General features: G+C 38.5%; 1 protein-coding gene across 1 annotated transcript; it reads left to right on the plus strand.

Annotated features, from left to right (window-relative positions):
* Positions 1 to 893: 893 nt before the first annotated feature.
* Positions 894 to 14133, plus strand: LOC117304783 (sodium-coupled monocarboxylate transporter 1-like). Its single transcript, XM_033789390.1, has 15 exons — positions 894 to 1244; positions 1630 to 1699; positions 2315 to 2362; positions 2755 to 2822; positions 3503 to 3657; positions 4114 to 4254; positions 5632 to 5767; positions 8114 to 8202; positions 8510 to 8622; positions 9105 to 9175; positions 9830 to 9916; positions 10988 to 11160; positions 11645 to 11745; positions 13459 to 13574; positions 13969 to 14133. The coding sequence occupies exons 1-15, from the start codon at positions 894 to 896 to the stop codon at positions 14131 to 14133; spliced, it is 1884 nt and encodes a 627-aa protein (XP_033645281.1).
* Positions 14134 to 18954: the final 4821 nt, after the last annotated feature.

Raw genomic sequence — 18954 nt, forward strand, 5'->3', positions numbered from 1 at the left:
AATGGTTAACTAAAGGTTGACCATTTTGACTCGAACCCAGGCTGGTCGACCATTGGTTAACTACTGTGGTCGACCATTTGGAACCTGCCTCGAGCCCATGGTTTCTTCACTGGTCCCAACAGCATGTTCCATTCTAACATGTGTTAAGCGCAGAAGGGAACCAGTGACACTTTAGCGAAAAGGTGGAAGGTTGACTAGACTACCAACGAGTCGTTCGGGTGAGTACGTCACTGCGTACGTGCGTTTCTAGTCTGTGGACGACCACTGGTTGACTAAATGTGCGCACCCGAACTTGCTCAAGGTTGTTTCAATTAATCTCAAGTAATGCCCCATAAAGCGAACTGACTGTGTGTAAAGGGGGGGGGGGGGGGGCACACCGTATCAGCTGCCACACAGGTAAGGTTCAAATCACGCTCCATATTCAATGTTGTCACGTTGTAACATAATGCTACACGAAGACATAGTAAATTAACAGAAGCTCGATAGTGAAGTTATTTTACTCTAAATTTATGTTGAATAAATATACCCGTAGTTTCCCAGAATATTTGCTTCTCTTAATCGTTTTTTTACACAGTTACAACCTTGAATTCTTATTTATATAATAAGCCAAACAAAAATAGTGTTTACTCTTCAGCAAATCGACTAACGATTAATCTGTTATAAATACACATTCTTATCAAAATTCCCCACGTGCTAGTTTCTATCTGTTTGTGGAACTCAATTATTATAATGAATATTCATTTAACGTCTGTTATCAGAGCGATTTATGGTTAAGCTGTAAGTTTGTAGAACAGAGTGTGTTAACAAATATGGGTGTGTTAATACCTGGCGACATGTAACGCGTTGCCATAATTCATTATTCAAGCTTTGCAAGCTAAAGAAGTGAGCGAAACATGTCGGAGGCTGAAGAGTTTAGCACTTTTGGGGTGTGGGATTACGTAGTTTTTGGTGGGATGCTTTGTATTTCTCTCGCCATTGGTTTTTACCATGGATGTACTGGTAAAAAGCAAAGCACTACGGAGGAATTCCTGCTAGCAGACCGGAACATGAACCCCATCCCAGTTGCGATGTCTCTAGTAGCAAGCTTCATCTCTGCAATCACAGTATTGGGTACTCCAGCTGAGGTTTACATCTATGGCTCCATGTTCTGGTTGTTTAGTTTTACTTACATCTTTGTTGCCATTTTCGTAGCGAGGCTCTTCATTCCTATGTTTTTCCGACTGAATGTGACGAGTGCTAATGAGGTAGGTGGCAGTAGGTTCAAATAATGACGAATATTCAAAATTCAAAGTTTTTCTTTTAAATATTGCTATATAGGTATGTATTCAGTTTTTTCCCCCAGTCTTTGGGGTGGGGGGGGGGGGGGGGGGTAGGGGTGAGGGGGAGGGTTAACAAAATAAAGTTCACTTGGTTGTTGTCCCTTTATGGGTTACTTAGTTGAGTATCCATCAGTTTGCCTTGGTTTTGAAGCATTATCCGGAAGTGCAAGCTACCGTGCATTGAAAGGGGCTCAAACGTGTTATGAATCGTAGGGATACTTTCAGTTGACTCAAAATAATATTAGAAAGTAACCACAAAATCTTGTAAAATATAGACTTTTAGTAAAATAGCCGAATTTTTCGTTTTCAGTATCTGGAGAAGCGCTTTAACAAGGTGGTACGAATCTGTGGCACATTGACTTTCTTTCTTTATATGGTAAGTATCCATTTGAATTTGACATTGTTTGCAAATTTGCCGAGACACGTTTAATTTTGCAGTTTGTGTTTCGGCATTCAACAAGTTATAAGAATGTGTTTACTAAAAAACACATTAAGTGTGTGTTTTTGAAAAACAGCAACAGCAAAGACCAGTGAGACCGGATCAGCTTGATCTGAGTTCAAGCTAATTCGAACATGGGTATTGATATATTATTTCGAACATGGGTATTGATATATTAATTTATGCAAGAGTTGTCGGTTTGTATGAACTATCTTAGTTTCTGAGTTTTTTTAATATGGTTTTTGATGCATTGCATGGTGAAGTATCAGTTTATATTTGGTTAGCGGTAACACCACAATTTGTTAAAGTACTTGCCAGGTAGAGTTTGTTTGATAGAGATCTTTCTTGCCAGATTATATTATTCTAACACGGAGTAGATTTTTTGGGAGACTTCTCAGTACTGAAAAGAACTGTCCTTTTTTAACTATAAACTACCTGGGCGGAAGGTAGACAATCGGATGGGCTTTTTACCTATAGCTTATAGGATCGTCATTAACTGCAACACCACGGAGTCAGTTCATGGTATCAAGTATTTTGTATGTTCTCTTGCAGGTAGTGTACATGGGAATTGTCATCTACGCCCCCGCTTTAGCACTCAATGCAGGTGTGTTTAACTTATTAATAGTTTAACTTATTAGTTCAAGCTAATCTTGTAAGTTTGAATAATTGAAGACTAAAATGTGAGTGAGAGTTGTTTTCACTCTATTTGATAGCATGAACTATTTCCGTTTCCCCCACCTAGTCTGCTCTTCCACACAAGTGGGCAAGGGTGAATAAAAAAAATAAAGTCGAGAGCATAATTGCAAAGTTTGAACACTTTTTGTAGTTTCACCGCACTCCAAGATTCATTGAAACTTTCACTTTTCGAGGGTAATATGGGAACATTATTATGTTTGTGTTGGGCTTTTGAATTCAATTTGACCTTGTAATTCTGTTTGGGGTTACATCTTACCATGTACAGTAACTGTTTAGTTGCCAATTATTTTCTTTGTTTAGTGACCGGTTTAAGTTTGTGGGGCGCGGTTCTGGCAACTGGGTTGGTTTGCACAGTATACACTACGGTGGTAAGTAGGCCTATGATCACCTTTTTGCAAAAATTAATGTGCGTAATTAGTAGATCATTAGTATGCTTAATGTATTTTATCACAATAGGCCGGTCTTAGGTCGACCTACGATTTTTATTGCGCCAAAAAACAAACCGTCGGCAATGCGCAGACAAAAATTAATATGCTCAGGTCACAACAACTGAGAAATCGTGCGCCGACTGTTTTTTGTTGACGCAAGGTCCACCTGAGGCCGACTTTACGTATGCGACGCTTATGGCGTGTCATAACCTAGCGATTAGGAGCACCGGATTCAAGCTCTGCTGTTTGATCAGTTTAGTGTGTGTTCGAGTCCCTGTCGTGATACTTGTGTCCTTAAACAAGACACTTAATCACGATTGCTTCGTTATGTTTGGGAGGTAGTGGTTTCTGCTCTACCAGCCAGGCTTCTGATTGAATACCAAAGCCTACACACGTATGGACTGTAAAGGGGGTAACCCTGTTTCAGCCCCAGGAGTAGGTGGCAACGGCCCCTGGACAAACAGTTGATTATAGCTCCCATATTGAACTAGCCTTCAAGCCTTGTGTGTCCGGCGACTTGCGAAACAAAAATATGATTACTTATTTGTTCTGATTCATGTTTGTTTATGTTTGTACACAATTTATTCTTATTGCCATACAACAATTGTTTGAATTGCCAGGGTGGTATGAAGGCAGTGCTATGGACAGACGTATTCCAAACCTGCGTCATGATGGCAGGTTTTCTAGCTATCATCATAGAGGGTTCCTCAAGACTTGGTGGTGTCGGAAACGTCTGGACGATTGCAGAAGAAGGGGGAAGGATCGACTTTTGGAAGTATTTTTTTACTTTTTCATTTTTTTTTATTTAATTTTTATTTTTCGGGGTCCAAAAGGTTTACGCAGGTAAAAAACAATAACCAAAAAGTAAACGACAAACAAATTATTTGTTTTTGGCGTACAAAGGACTGCCAATCATTATTCTGAGTATTAGTATTATTTTGCTGTGCTCATTTGGGAGAATCAATAAAGTAAAATTCAGTTAAAGTTATGTATGCGGTAAGACCATATAAAAATCTCTAAATGAGTTGGAGTGGTTCTGAAAGCACCGTTTGCTTCAACTTGAATTGCTAAATGATGCAGAGATTTCGGAAAAGAAATTCTAAACTATTAGTTTTAATATTCCACAAAATATCTTAATATGGGCTCCGACAGCAAAACAAATGTTTGCTCCCTGAAAACCCCCTGTTGAGATTTGTGTCTCGTTAATAAATGTTTTTATTTATTCTCGCAGTTTTGATTTTGACCCGACTATTCGTCATACGTTTTGGTCCATTGTGATTGGAGGATCATTCACGTGGTGTACTACCTTCGGGGTTAACCAGTCTCAAGTTCAGCGCTACATGTCAACAGGATCCTCCACAAAAGCAACCATGTGAGTATAGAACATCCCAAAGTCCCAAATATATGTAAATCGATATTGTTTAAAGACACTGTACACTATTGGTAATTACTCAAAACAATTGTTAGCATTATAAGAAGTAATTTTCCACTAAAATATTTGAATTTGATTTCGAGACCTCATAATTATATTTTTGAGGTTCCGAAATCAAGCATCTGAAATCACACAACCAAGGGTGTTTTTCTTCCATTATTATCTCGCAACTTCGACAACCAATTGAGTTCAATTTTTCACAGGTTTGTTATTTTATGCATATGTTGAATTACACCAAGTGAGAAGACTGGTCTTTGACAATTACTAATAGAAGAGCTATAGCCCCTAAAGGAACAGGGTACAGATAAAATTAAAAAGGTAAACATTTGTTTACTAACAAAACACGTTTTTGAGGCTCTCGTCACAATGCTTTCCACATGGGAATGTTAGCTGCAAAAGCGGTCACCTTCTAACAAATAAGAGTAGCGCTCAAAAGTAAAATCCACATTCGGATTTGTAAGAATCCACAGTAGACCAAGCGTGTCTTTCTCATGACACGGGACATATCGACTCCTTTAGAATCAGCCAATCCCGAAAATGAAGATAGCCCGAAATTGAGGCTTGACAAAAACGCTAAGAAGGGGGATATGGTTAAAATATCCTAGCGGCACTCCACCACGCACCCCTCTAAAGACACTATCTTTAAAAAATCGTCAAAATCACCCTCTCTCCTCTGTCACACTCTTTTGTATTTGCTCACCACTCTCTCCTCTGTCACACTCTTTTGTATTTGCTCACCACTCTCTCCTCTGTCAGCCTCTTTTGTGTTTGCTCACCACTCTCTCCTCTGTCAGACTCTTTTGTATTTGCTCACCACTCTCTCCTCTGTCACACTCACATTGACAAACATTGTGAGTGTCGATAAACTTTAGCACTCATGATATATACTATACATTTCGATCATCTGCCCGGAGTTATTTGAGAAAAAAACAGCTGATAAAAGAATGGAATGATGTTTGATGTAGAAGAATACTGTGAGAAACGGCTCCCTCTCAAGTAAAGTGTAAAAGAACGAGGCAATTTCTTTACTCAATTTTAAAATACCTCGGGCCTGAAGTCTTACTGGCATTTAAAAGCACACGATTTTTTGCAATAAGAGTATTTTTTTAAATTTCTTCTTCATTATTCTCTGGCAACTTCGATGACCAATTTAGTCCACACTTTCGCTCTGGTTTTTGACAATTAGTGTACATTGCCTTCAAGACAAACTAACGGAGATCAGACGACCCTCTTAAAAATCTGCAACCAATCATCGACTTGCTCTGAGATGTTTTCTTTTATTATTAACTATGGAGTCCTTTCATTTGTGTTTACTAGAGCCTTGTTTATGGCGGCATTTGGAATGGTACTTGTTGTTTCTTCAGCCTGTTTCTCTGGCCTAGTGATGTATTCTTTCTATGCTGATAAACAATGCGATCCTTACTCAAGTAACAAGGTGGACCAAACAGATCAGGTAAATCATTCAGATTCAAGTCAGCTTATTCATACCTACATTAGGTTGTCCATTGTAATACATTAACCGAACCTCGGCCTTATCGTTTACTTGAAACTGATGACCACCACACTTTAATATGTTTGCGGTCATTCGCAAAGTGTTGTTGTGAGGGGATCGCTTACGCATGCGTGCAGCGCCATTTCATGCCTTGGCTAAACCGTGCAAACAGATTACTAATTCGTTCGAAGGGATTGCTAATTCGTTTGAACGGATTATTAATCCGTGCGAACGGTTTACTATTTCGTTCGAACGGATTACTAAACCGTGAGAACGGATTACTAATTCGTTCGAACGGATTGCTAATTCGTTTGAACGGATTAGTAATCCGTGCGAACGGATTACTATTTCGTTCGAACGGATTACTTAACCGTGCGAACGGGTTATTATTTCGTTCGAACGGATTACTAAACCGTTTGAACGGATTATTAATCCGTGTGAACGGATTACTAAACCGTTTGAGCGGATTATTAATTCGTTCGAACGGATTACTAAACCGTGAGAACGGATTACTAATTCGTTCGAACGGATTGCTAATTCGTTTGAACGGATTAGTAATCCGTGCGAACGGATTACTATTTCGTTCGAACGGATTACTTAACCGTGCGAACGGGTTATTATTTCGTTCGAACGGATTACTAAACCGTTTGAACGGATTATTAATCCGTGTGAACGGATTACTAAACCGTTTGAGCGGATTATTAATTCGTTCGAACGGATTACTAAACCGTGCGAACGAATTAGCCCCTGCATATTTTTTTCTTCCACTGTCCCCTCTCGGGCTCCGTACACACCAACAAGTCTAACATTCATAATTTATGAGAAAATAGAATTAGCTGTTGCAAACAACTTACCAACCAAATGGACCGAGAGTATAAATGCAAAAAATAGTTAATGGCCTGACGTTTCGACCCTAGCAGAGTCTTTCTCGAAGGCTAAATGACAACACAACAAACATGAACAGGTAACTAAGTGAAACATAAGCAGTGAAGTGGAAATACATGAATGGGGTTAGAAAGCATACATAAAAAAGCAGGGGGTAAACAATGAATAGGGGGACAAACAAGGGGGGGGGGGGTGAAGGGAAGGGGGCTGGCTTGACCACAAGCAAGAATATGGAAACACAAAGGACAACATCAAGGGTGGTGAGGTTGATGTTGTCCTTTGTGTTTCCATATTCTTGCTTGTGGTCAAGCCAGCCCCTTCCCTTCACCCCCCCCCCTTGTTTGTCCCCCTATTCATTGTTTACCCCCTGCTTTTTTATGTATGCTTTCTAACCCCATTCATGTATTTCCACTTCACTGCTTATGTTTCACTTAGTTACCTGTTCATGTTTGTTGTGTTGTCATTTAGCCTTCGAGAAAGACTCTGCTAGGGTCGAAACGTCAGGCCATTAACTATTTTTTGCATTCATAATTTATAACAAACCTGGCCTCTTATAAATAAAGCGCTCATTTCCGTAACTCGGTGAATTATAAAACATTCAGCATTTTCCTGCAAGATATTGGACTACGTTTTACATAGTGCAGTGCGCTATCTACTGGTTTACAAGGTGCTGTGGCGCAATATGCAACCAACAAAAAAGGGGAACATCGAGAAGTGCACTGATATCTCTTTAAAATCCCCTCTTCAGGATTCGATAAACCAAAAGTAAAAAGAACTACGATGTTGACATAAATAGTTACTATTTTATGTATATGTGAACAACAAATTTAACGATCAGAAAGTGAAGCATGAGTCGACACGATTTCTGACAATCTTTGTGTCTAAAATGTGTCTAAAAGGGAAGGTACACGTTTGGTAGTTATTCAAAACAAATATTAACTTAACAACTGACTTAGTAACGAGCACTGGAAAGCTGTTGATAGTATGAAACATTGTGGGAAACGACTCCCTCTGAAGTAACGTAGTGTTTGAGAAAGAAGTAATTTCTCACTTACATAATATTTTATTAAAAGACCTCTACATTAGCTAGAAGTCTGTATATTTATCTGAAAGCACACAAATTCGTCAAGCAAGGGTGTTTTTTCTTTCACAATTTTCTCACAACTTTTGAACACCAATTGAGCCCAAATTTTGACAGGTTTGTTGTGTTATGCCTATGTTGGGATACACCAAGTGTGAACACTGGTCTATGACAATTACCGAAAGTCGTGTCCAGTGTCTTTAAGTAATTCTTTTCAAAGTGTGCCGCTGTCAAATACTGTCAAATTGTTATTGTTGCTGTGGTTCACAAAATACAATGCTTTGTTTTGAATTCAGGTAACATGATTTTTCTGGAACAATTTCCATTTATTAAACTCATAGCTGATTCCCTACTTCATGTTGGAGTTATTTGGATCAATCCCAGGTTTGCCTGGTCTCTTCACTTCAGCAGTCTTCAGTGCAGCTCTGAGGTAATGTACAACACTGTAACTGACCGAAGTGCCACTTTGTCTGATAATGGTTATTTGCTGTGAGACATAAAATCGTTAGGTTTATGAATCATTTTGGATGTGTTATGGATAATTAATTTGATGTATAAATGTACAAAATGTACGTTTTAACCACATTTTTTTGAATACGGTAACAATTTATATTATTCAAAATTAACCTGTTGCTTTGCTCAAGATAAACCTATTTTCAATTTCAAGTCGTGTAAGAAGTTATAAAACAGTAAAATCTGGCTTTGATTTTATTTTTTTGCGTTTCACTCTATTACAGCACCGTATCATCTGGATTGAATTCATTGGCTGCAGTAACAGCTGAAGATATGGTCAAGCCATGCTTTCCTCGTATGAGCCAATCTAGGTACACACTAACAACCAAACTCATCGGTGAGTGCCAGCTAAGCAATGGTGAATGAAGAGCACACACAACTACGTGTTCTATGGATTGGTTAAAGTTTTAGCTGGTAACCGTATTTATTGGCTGGCGAGACCAAGGATAGCTGGAAAATATGACGTCACACTTCGAGGCTCGTGCATTCTAATTTAATGTAGACTTGAATTTTGTTTTATCAAACCTGGCGAAGTGATCTTTTGTTTCAGGCTTTCCTTAACATACAGTGCAAGGCCACAATTAAACATTAATGACAATGTCAGCACACTTTTGAACCTAGTCGAGGGCACCTCGTGCTCGTCCTACAAAAGCCTCTTCCTTGCCGCTATGAAACAAAGTACACAAATACATTCTAGGTGAGACATTACACAATGACGCAAATAGTGTTCTTGTTTACAGACGTAACTCTTCTATCCTAAACTGATACCAGATTGTCCAACCTTTTTTAAATAATTGAATAACCCTTTGTCATTCTTAGGATTGGGGTTTGGTTTGCTGTGCATCCTTATGGCTTATGTTACTTCTCTTCTCAATCAGGGTGTTTTGCAGGTATGTCAAATACATAGATTGTAAGTTTTTATTTTGGTTTGATGGTTTGATAAAAACAATTATTTTATATATAATATGAAGAGAAGATTGTTCTCTTAACTTACTAGAGTTAAACTAATTGTAATGCCATAGGCAGCGGAGGTGTAGCTTTAGCTCTCACTATTCAGAACACTAAATGCACTGTGGACACCAGTCCTAACCTTTGGCAATTCAAGGACCAGTATTCTCACTCGGTGTATCCCAACATGCATAAATTAACAAACCTGTGAACATGTTGACTCAATTTGTCGGCGAAGTTGCAAGAGAATAACAAATTGGAAAAAACACACTTGTCGGACTAGTTTGTGTGCTTTCAGATGCATAATCAAAGGTTTCAGCTTAAGATTTGTATTATCTGAAAGAAAAATTACCTCTTAAAAAAAGAAAAAAACGTTACTCTCGAGGGAGCCGTTTCTCACAATGTTTATACTACCAACAGATTGCTGGTTACCAAGTACTTTTTATATATATTTTTGAGTGATTTCCAGAATTATCAACAGTGTCTTTAAACCACAAACACTGATCTAAACAAGTTATAACTATTTCGAATCACACGATTTGTCCTTAAATATATTGCATATTTCTAAGAACTCCGTACTTGTGTTCTTGACGCAGTTGGCACTGAGTCTTTTCGGCATAACAGGAGGTCCTCTACTCGGACTTTTCAGCCTCGGTCTGTTCTTCCCATGGAGTAATTCAAAGGTATGTAACATGAACATTGACGATGATAATGCTAGTAATTAAGAGCCAGTTCAGGTAAATATGTATTTGACAAAATGTGCCCATAACGTTTTTTTTTTTTTTTTTTACTCATGGGGTGGGCTTTGGGTGCAAGTAAAAAGAGAAAAACCCGTTTTGGCCATTTTAGGCAAATTTGAGGGTCTAATAACAATGATTTTTAGCCCATACTATAGGCGTACAACTCCAACCCACCAGAATGCTTTTTGATTTTTTGTGTTTAACTTGTACATCACTACTATAATGATTGGCCTTCCTTGGGAAGAACATTGCTTTAAATTCCACCCTTGTGCTATTTTCGCATCAGGGGTATGTTTTCGGAACTTGCAAAATGACAATTTTTACCCTATTATTTGACAACAAAAAAATCATTTGCAAGGGCCTCAGAAAATTTCCTTTCGGTTGTGATCAGGGCCAACATTTTTGTTTTCATATCTGGTGAGAAAAACTTGGGCAATTGTATCCTGATGTGACAGAACTGCAAAAGAGTCAATCCACGCAATATTTGACATAATATTATGTGTCCACGGTAAAGAAAAACAATGTTTGTCTTATATTATTGTAAATGGTAGCGACTTGGGTGCCGATTTTTTAGCCTGAAAAAAAAAATGTTTGTTCGTTAATATTTATAACTCCACCGGCACCCAATCAAAACCCAAAATAATTCATAAACCTTTATATAGCTTCAAAGTATCATCCTTGGCTTTACTTGAGACAAAACATTATTTCTAAAATGTCACCCTAGTGCTGTTTTTAGAACGTCCGTTACAGCATGATAGAACTTGCGAAACAACATTGCTATCATATTTTTTGCCCAGAAAATGTCATTTTACATGGGTCTCAGAATATTTTCCTTTCAGTTTTAATTGGGGCCAACATTGGTCCTTTTAAATTGGCATATGATATTTGTTCAGCATATCTGAAAATGACCTATTGTCTTCTCCTACATGCCCCCCGGTCTCCACCATAACTCTCATAACCATTAGACATCAGAATTGATTGATACATACTTATCACTTTCCGTTACTTTCTTAGGGTGCTGCAACTGGATTGATCTGCGGTCTTTCCTTTGCATTCTGGGTTGGTATTGGGGCTATTATATACCCACCATACGCCTATAAGCCTCCATTAATAACCAGCGGATGTAATTTTACATTGACTACAAGCTCCCCGCTCATGACCACGGAGGTACCCACTGAGCAAGAAATGTACGTACCTCATAATGCTATTTGACATCGGACGGAGATTAAAAAAATACAATTTTTGCAAGATGGTATTTATTGTTCATGCTTGTTGAATTACTTTATAAATTGTCGGCCTTTACAACGTACAGAAGCGTAGTCCTCCACAATTTGTTTCTCTTTACTACACGATTACTTATCATTACGTTCACAACAACTTATCATTACGTTCACAACAAATTGATCTTGTTCGTACACGTTAGCTTATTGTATACGTACAATATAAGAGAGATGTTTATTGTGTATTCATGTGGCGGCAATACGCTTTCGCACTAGTGTATAATAATGTATTTGTACTGTTTTATGTTCATAATTACATGTATTTCCCCAAATTTATTGTAATAATACAAACACTGTTCTTGTTCATACTTAATATCATTGATGTGATTTTCTTTATCGGGGATGAAATATATTGATTCTTTACATATATCATAATTGTTTCCAATTGCAGTCCGAGTATTGCCAATCTGTACACATTATCCTACTCTTGGTATGCATGCGTGTATTGGCTGGTGACAGTATTTGTGGGATTGCTCGTCAGTTTTCTAACAGGTAGGTAGGCTCAACACTGTTCTGAGTGAATTGGATTGATGCAAACATTTGAAATGCAACTAAGAATGTATTGACATAAATACAAAGCGGAGTCAGGTTACGCTGATGACGTTGACTTCATTTACGAAGACAGTGAAAGCCTCGCAAGACTTATCCCCCTGACATCCAGAGTCTTGAAAGATTGGAATTTGTTTGTCAATGAGGGAAAAACTGAAAACACTCGTATATACATGTAATGGCTTAAAGACCACGAACCATGGAGATCAAGCAAACTATTCGGTTCTCTAATGTGTGCTACAGCCGACATTCGACTGACCGTATCTGTCTAACAGATGCAGCAATCAACACATTTACCAAACTCTGGATGGAACCCCGCAAAATATCCATCACCTTACTGATGCATGTTTACAATGTCATGGTACTGTCTGTCTTCATGTACAACTCAAGTAGCTGGGCTACACCTAAGAACGTGCTCGAGAAGTGAGACTTCGATGTCGCCGACCATCCGCGATGTCGAACAATTTCCTATTCGACGTGGACCTCGTCCCTGTTCCGAAATAGTGAGGAAGGCAAGGTGGCGCATGCTCGGACATGTGCTTCGACTGCATCCCGACTCACCCGCTCAGAATGCTCTCATGTTTACGGTAGTTGGATCGGGACACCTGAGAGGTAGTCGTGGCCGTCACAAAACTAACTTTATTCGACATTCTACGGAAAGACCTCAATGCTCGTCAGCTGTCCCTCCAAACCCACAGTGATCCTACGGCTTCGTGACGTAGCCAGTGATCGTTTGTCCTTGAGAACTCTGTATTAGTAGAGACTGATAGGATATTTATTCAGCGTTCACTCGCTATACTGTTCCTGTGTACAGTTTATTTATTATTATATTGAAGTAAACTACGTTTGATTGTTATTTCTGTTCTTAAAGGCACTGGACACTATTGGTAGTTACTCAACAACAATTGTTAGCATAAAAACTTACGTGGTAACGAGCAATGGAGAGATGTTGATATGAAGTAAAGCAGTTTTTGAGAAAGAGGTAAATTCTCACTCAAATATTAAAATACTTCTTACCTGAAGCATTTTATTATGGATCTAAAAGCACACACATTTGTGCAACAAGGGTGTTTTTTCTTTCGTTATTGTCTTGTAACTTCGATGACCAATTGAGTCCAAATTTTCATTTTGTATGCATATGTTGGGATACACCAAGTGAGAATACTGGTATTTGACAACTACCAAATGTATCCAGTGACTTTAGGAAAGTAAGAATGGAGGGAAGGGTATCAGAGACTGTGGACGACCTAAACCGGACTGAAATTAATAACCACTATCTCAGGCTGAAAATAAAGTTATCTTTCTTCGTAAAAGTGATCGACATAATACAACATGTTGAGCATGCAGTGAAATCATACTTCAGTTGAGTGAATTGTGAATAATTGTAACTATGAGAGGTTTGATGTAACACCATGTGGGTAGTGTTGGTTCTAAAAAGACAGGTGTATAACGAATCAAAGTTTCGATCAGTGTGCTTTAATCGTCTCCAAGACAAGATCAGAGTTGAGCCGAAACGTTGAGTCGCTATTAGCCAACGGTTATTTTCAGAACCGACACTCTCCATAAAGATATATTATTCACATGGTGTTACCTCAAACCTCTCTTACTTCTACCATGCCAAGTGTCAAATCCTTCCTACTATCATTGTATTTACAGGGGCAACCAGGAGTAAGGACATTGATCCCGTTTTGAGGTCACACTGTGTGGATGGCTTGTATTGCTTTCTACCTGAAGTTATCAAGAAACCTTTGCGATGTGGGGATGACAAGTTGGTATGTACTTCACCTTATTCCGTAATCATTTAATAGAAAGTATGACTGATGTGGTGATGCCGACGGTGCGAGCTTGTTTGCCGAATCTATTTCATGCATCACCTTCAGTACCATCGTATCCCTCTGGTGGTGGAAGCGAATTTTCAACAAAATTATCCAAAAAGCATTTTACCCTAACAGTGTGGATCATACTGTGAAGGCTAGTCTTTGACATTTACCAATAGTGCACATTGCCTTTAATGTACAAAAGACGTGGTATTAATTTGAATGGTTATTCTGCAGTAAGCACAATGTGGTTCCGCTGTGCTACTTGTTCTGCCTATGCAGGTGAAATTGGGCACAGTGCACCAATTTGGTATAATGTTGATGTTTTGTATTGTTATTATGCCATTAGATTGACAAGAAGGAAGACAAAGAAGAGATGATGGTATTGGATGAGAAGACCGGTAACATGATCGGTACTGGTGATGTCACTATGGCAACGGAGGACGCCAGTGACGACACCAAAAAGGAAGATGCTTGTTATGAGAACCCATTACCTGTAAATCCAGTTGCTTAGGAATACAGTCGCGTGTGTCATTCAGTCATTCAAAGGTAGCTTTAAACTACAGAAAGTTGTGGGAAATCGTATTGATTTGGGGTACAAAGCTTTATCGCTTAATTTTCAAGCCTAAAGCCGTGTTCGCATTGGACATACAGTTGTCGGGAGGCCAACCAACATCTAATAAGAACGTGTTTTTAGTAAACATTAGCATAATGAGCTCCGCCCTAAATTTGTGCATTTAACAAAACCACAGAGGCGCTAATTATTGGGTGCGTTCGATTATAGCTTCCCCTGATCGACCCTGATCTGCCCCGGTACGCTCGAATAGCTTTGATGTCATTCCAGGGGCTCTGCACCCGGGTTAGCCCCAAGTGTCATGCTTATGGAACGGGTCGCTTTGGGCTGGCCCGAGGTACATGACGTCACCACGAGAGGTTGAGTGACTGTTCGACTAGCTCTTGTCAGGGGCTCACCGGGTGATTATGGTCGACCCGGGGTCGCTAATCGAACGCACTCAAAAAGTACCCAACATAGTACAATGTACACAATGGAGCACCTTAATCAAGGGTATGTACATAGCCTAAACTTTAGTTTCATGTAGTAGTTGGTAGTTTAACTACACACACAAAAACAATGTCGTAAAATAAAGCAAATAATTAAGTATAAACATATCCAATTTCCCCTTTTGAAGAAACACATTTAAATCATGTTACCCTCATTGTTTACTCAGTGGAAGTATTATGTATGCAAACTAGTACCAATGCACAGTAGATATCACGCTGAAAAGGGGGAAAACAAGCACAAAACGGCCAACCCTTCATTGTTTTGGTGATGTAACCAGAAACTCATGTGTTACCCCTGTGTTTCATATGAACTGATACTGCTCTATGTCTTCTGGTGAAAATTTAAGTATTGCCCAGTCTTGTTGTTCTTTTTCTTCAGTCAATATGCCTCTTATTGTCCTAAGATTGCACCACAGAGCATCTAGATTGCAAACAATTCCTGTGCTTATAAAGGCAGTGGACACTATTGGTAATAACTCAAAATTATTATTAGCATGAAACCTTACTTGGTTCATGTAGCAAGCAATTGGAAGCTGTTGAAAGTATAAAACATTGTGACAAACGGCTGCCTCTGAAGTAACTTAGTTTTCGAAAAAAGGTAATTTTCCACGAATTTGATATCGAGACCTCAGAATTAGATTTTGAGGTCTCGAAATCAAGCACATGAAAGCACACAACTTCGTGTGGCAAGGGTGTTTGTTTTTCCTTTCATTATTATGCATAATAATAATAATAATAATAAGAATAATAAGAATAATAAGAATAACTAGACATTAGGTGTTTGTGAACAAACACAAAGCTGTTCCGTGTTCTTTTGCTTTGATTATGTGTTAACATTACCAAGGAGTCTATAACTGAAAAAAAGTTTGAAAAATACTGTACAGTGTCTTGAGTTACGGTGCCACTTCATAGGGTCACGGTAACCTAAGGCTAATCTCTAACGCCCAAGGAGTCTGTAACTGAAAAAAGTTAGAAAATCGGTTGTGTAGTTCTTGAGATATGGTGCCACTTCTGGTTGACCCGGAAGTAGAGGTCAACTTGGGGTCATGGATTTTCAAAGTTGATTTTTAATGCCTTAGGATAAAACTGAACAAACAGGATTGAACATCGGTTGTATAGTACTTGGCGTATGGTCCCACTTCCGGTTCACCCGGACGTAGAGGCCAACATGGGGTCACGAGTTTTCACAGTAAATATTAATGTCAAGGAGTCTGTAAGTGAAAACAATTTGAAAATCGGTTGAGTAGTTCTTGAGATATGATCCCACTTCCGGTTGACCCGGAAGTAGAGGTCAAATTGAGGTCACGGTTTTTCCAAAATTTTCTCCTATCCCCTATCTTATAACTACAAACAGTCGACATTCTTAAAGAAGAATGTCGTCTTCCTGTGATAATTTATCTCGGTATGTCGACATCCTAAACGTCAGTTGTCATCTTCCTGTGATAATTTATCTCGGGAAGTCGACATTCTAAAAGAAGAATGTCGTCTTCCTGTGATAATTTATCTCGGAATGTCAATATCCCATAAGTAGGATGTCGTCTTGCTGTGATAATTTATCTCGGGAAGTCGACATCCTAAAATTAGGATGTCATCTTCCTGTGATAATTTATCTCGGGAAGTCGACATCCCGAAAGTAGGATTTCTTTTGTTGAAAGGATTTTACTTGTATACGTTTTGTTAACTAGTATTACATTTCCAACAATATTTCTAATATTCATGGTCATAAACTACGTTAAACTAAAATAATGGACGAAACAAAATGTCCCACGTAAAACTCCATAAGGTTTGGAACATAATGGTCCCGCAAGTTCAAATACGCGCGAGACTTGCTTAGTCTACACAGAAGGTAATAAATAATTTATTACAAGCAAATGCAATCGTACAATAATAGAAAACAAAAACTAAAACTCAATGCAAAACACATGTAGGGGATGGAGGGGCCCATAAAAAGCAAACCTTAACGAGTACGGACCCCCTCCCCCTTTTTTCTAACGAAGAAAGCAATGTAAGCAATTCTATTTAGTGGGTGTAATCTTATGTAGCGGCAAAACAATTCAAAATTACAGGAAGAACAAACACAAAAACAGTTAGCGTAAAATAAAACTTAACCATATATTTAAATGAAACAGATAAACAAATTACCCAAAATAAATACTAGAGAAATTGGGCCCCACAACTCTTGCTGGGAAAAAAACCATGTCGAAATATACCATTGTTATCCATTAGAGACGTTTTGTAGTCACCTTGGTTGGGGAGCGAGGGATCTAGCAAAAACACACGAAAATCCCATGGCTGGGACATCAGTTTATACACCAGACAAATATATTATATGGATATTCTTTTGAATATTTTATTTTGTGCATTTGGTCCGTGATTCATGGTCTGTTGAATATAAGTGGGCTGTTGTATCGACAACAGACTTTTATCCTTCTGATCACCATCAGCCCCATGTATAATAAACTTCAACGGCTGACGATTGCACTTTTGGTATTGTCATTGTTAAACTCCGGTTCCATTGTGTGCTGTCTGTTACCCTCCACGCATAGATTTTCTTGTGAATAGTAGCTGTGTATGATTCATGGTTCGCTGAATAATGTGGCGATAACAAACTTTTATCCTTTTGATCACCATCAGCCCCATGTATAATAAACTTCAACGGCTGACGATTGCACGTTTGGTATTGTCATTGTTAAACTCCGGTTCCATTGTGTGCTGTCTGTTACCCTCCACACAGATTTTCTTGGTAATAGTAGCTGTGTATGATTCATGGTTCGCTGAATAATGTGGCAATAACAAACTTTTATCATTTTGAACTGAATGCTTGATTTATTATCTAGAGGTAAATGCTTGAGGCCAGTAAGAGTATTGTGCACGTACACCATGTAGTTTTTGTTGGAAACCGTTTGCTAACAGCCATTTATGTTACCCTTTGAAATAAAATCAGAAAATTTCCAAGTTTGCTTGTTGCATAAAATTAAGTTGAAGATGATGCCTGAATTGATTTTTACAATCAGAGTTGGACTCTAGACTGACGTGTTGGACTCCTTGAACACTCCAAGTGGTTCAATAGGTAGTGCAATTCCAATACTTATGCTGATGTTCTCATGATGTCAGCATCAACAGGAAGTTCCAACAACTTGTACAATTAAATATGCAAATATGGGTCACGTGTTAATTAATTACGATTTTTTTAGTTTTGGGGGATAAAAAAAGTATCAACCCCGTGGGCAGATCCGAACTCGCACATGCTAGTGTTGAAAGCGCGACTGTTAACCACTAGGCTATGAGGCCAAGGGAAGGCTTTACATGTATATATATCAACAAAGGGGATTATGATCCGGCGAAATAATTCTCGTGTCAAGATTTTGCGAACATTATCACTAAATATGAACTGCTAACGCCTTTAACTATTAAGTAGGGTTGAAATGTAGTATTAGATGCCTTTAGGGTTTTTTTACGAGGACGTCGTCGTCGTCAAAAACCCCTATTCAATTACGCACGTTTGTCCACGGAGGACGCCACCTCTGAGTCTAAATTTGACATTTTTTCACTCATTTCTCAAAAACTACAACACCACAGCAAGTAATATTTTAAGAGAAGCTTTCAACTGTCATTATCTTCAAACTGTTGAAGTTTAGTGTAATTCTGTGGACACCATGGTATGTCGTCGTCGTCAAAAACCCCTATTTATGTACGCACGTTCGTTAAACGAAAACCCTAAGCCTTCGTGTACAAAGCATATTAGTCCAGAACTCGGTTAGGAAACGAAGAAACAGAGACTGCGCTGTGGTCCAGAACGTATGTAGAAAAACAAGAAAAGGAGACTTGAGTAGACTCCTCTCAAGAAGTCACAACTCACGATAGGTACATACTGAATTGCATTTACCATAGAGAATGTTTAACAATAACATGGAAGCGACCGCATCCAGTTTTATTCAAATGCGTAGACTCATCTCAAGAAGTCACAACTCATGATAGGTACATACTGTATGGCATTTACCAAAGAGAATATTTAACAATAACATGGAGCGACTGCATCCAGTTATATTCAAATGAAGATTACGTGGTTAATTAATTAAAATTTTAATTTTTTTTACATTTAGAGTAAAGCTTATGTCCTAAGCTACAATTTGGTATAATAAACTCACTCTTTCGTATTATGGTTTAGGAGATTAGGCTTAAAGAAAACACATGTACAAATGCAATGGGGTTTTTGCGAGAAACAAAGAATAACTAGACATTAGGTGTTTGTGAACAAACACAAAGCTGTTCC

Source organism: Asterias rubens, chromosome 21 (genome assembly GCF_902459465.1).
Source record: "Asterias rubens chromosome 21, eAstRub1.3, whole genome shotgun sequence".
Classification (NCBI taxonomy): Eukaryota; Metazoa; Echinodermata; class Asteroidea; order Forcipulatida; family Asteriidae; genus Asterias; species Asterias rubens.

What these genes read in the sequence shown, in the direction of transcription:
- LOC117304783 (XM_033789390.1), top strand. Translation starts at nt 894, where the DNA reads ATGTCGGAGGCTGAAGAGTTTAGCACTTTTGGGGTGTGGGATTACGTA. An exon ending in TTTCTTTCTTTATATGGTAA is followed by an intron (nt 1,700 to 2,314) that starts GTATCCATTTGA and finishes TCTTGCAGGTAG; the next exon opens with TGTACATGGGAATTGTCATC. An exon ending in TCCCATGGAGTAATTCAAAG is followed by an intron (nt 9,917 to 10,987) that starts GTATGTAACATG and finishes TTACTTTCTTAG; the next exon opens with GGTGCTGCAACTGGATTGAT.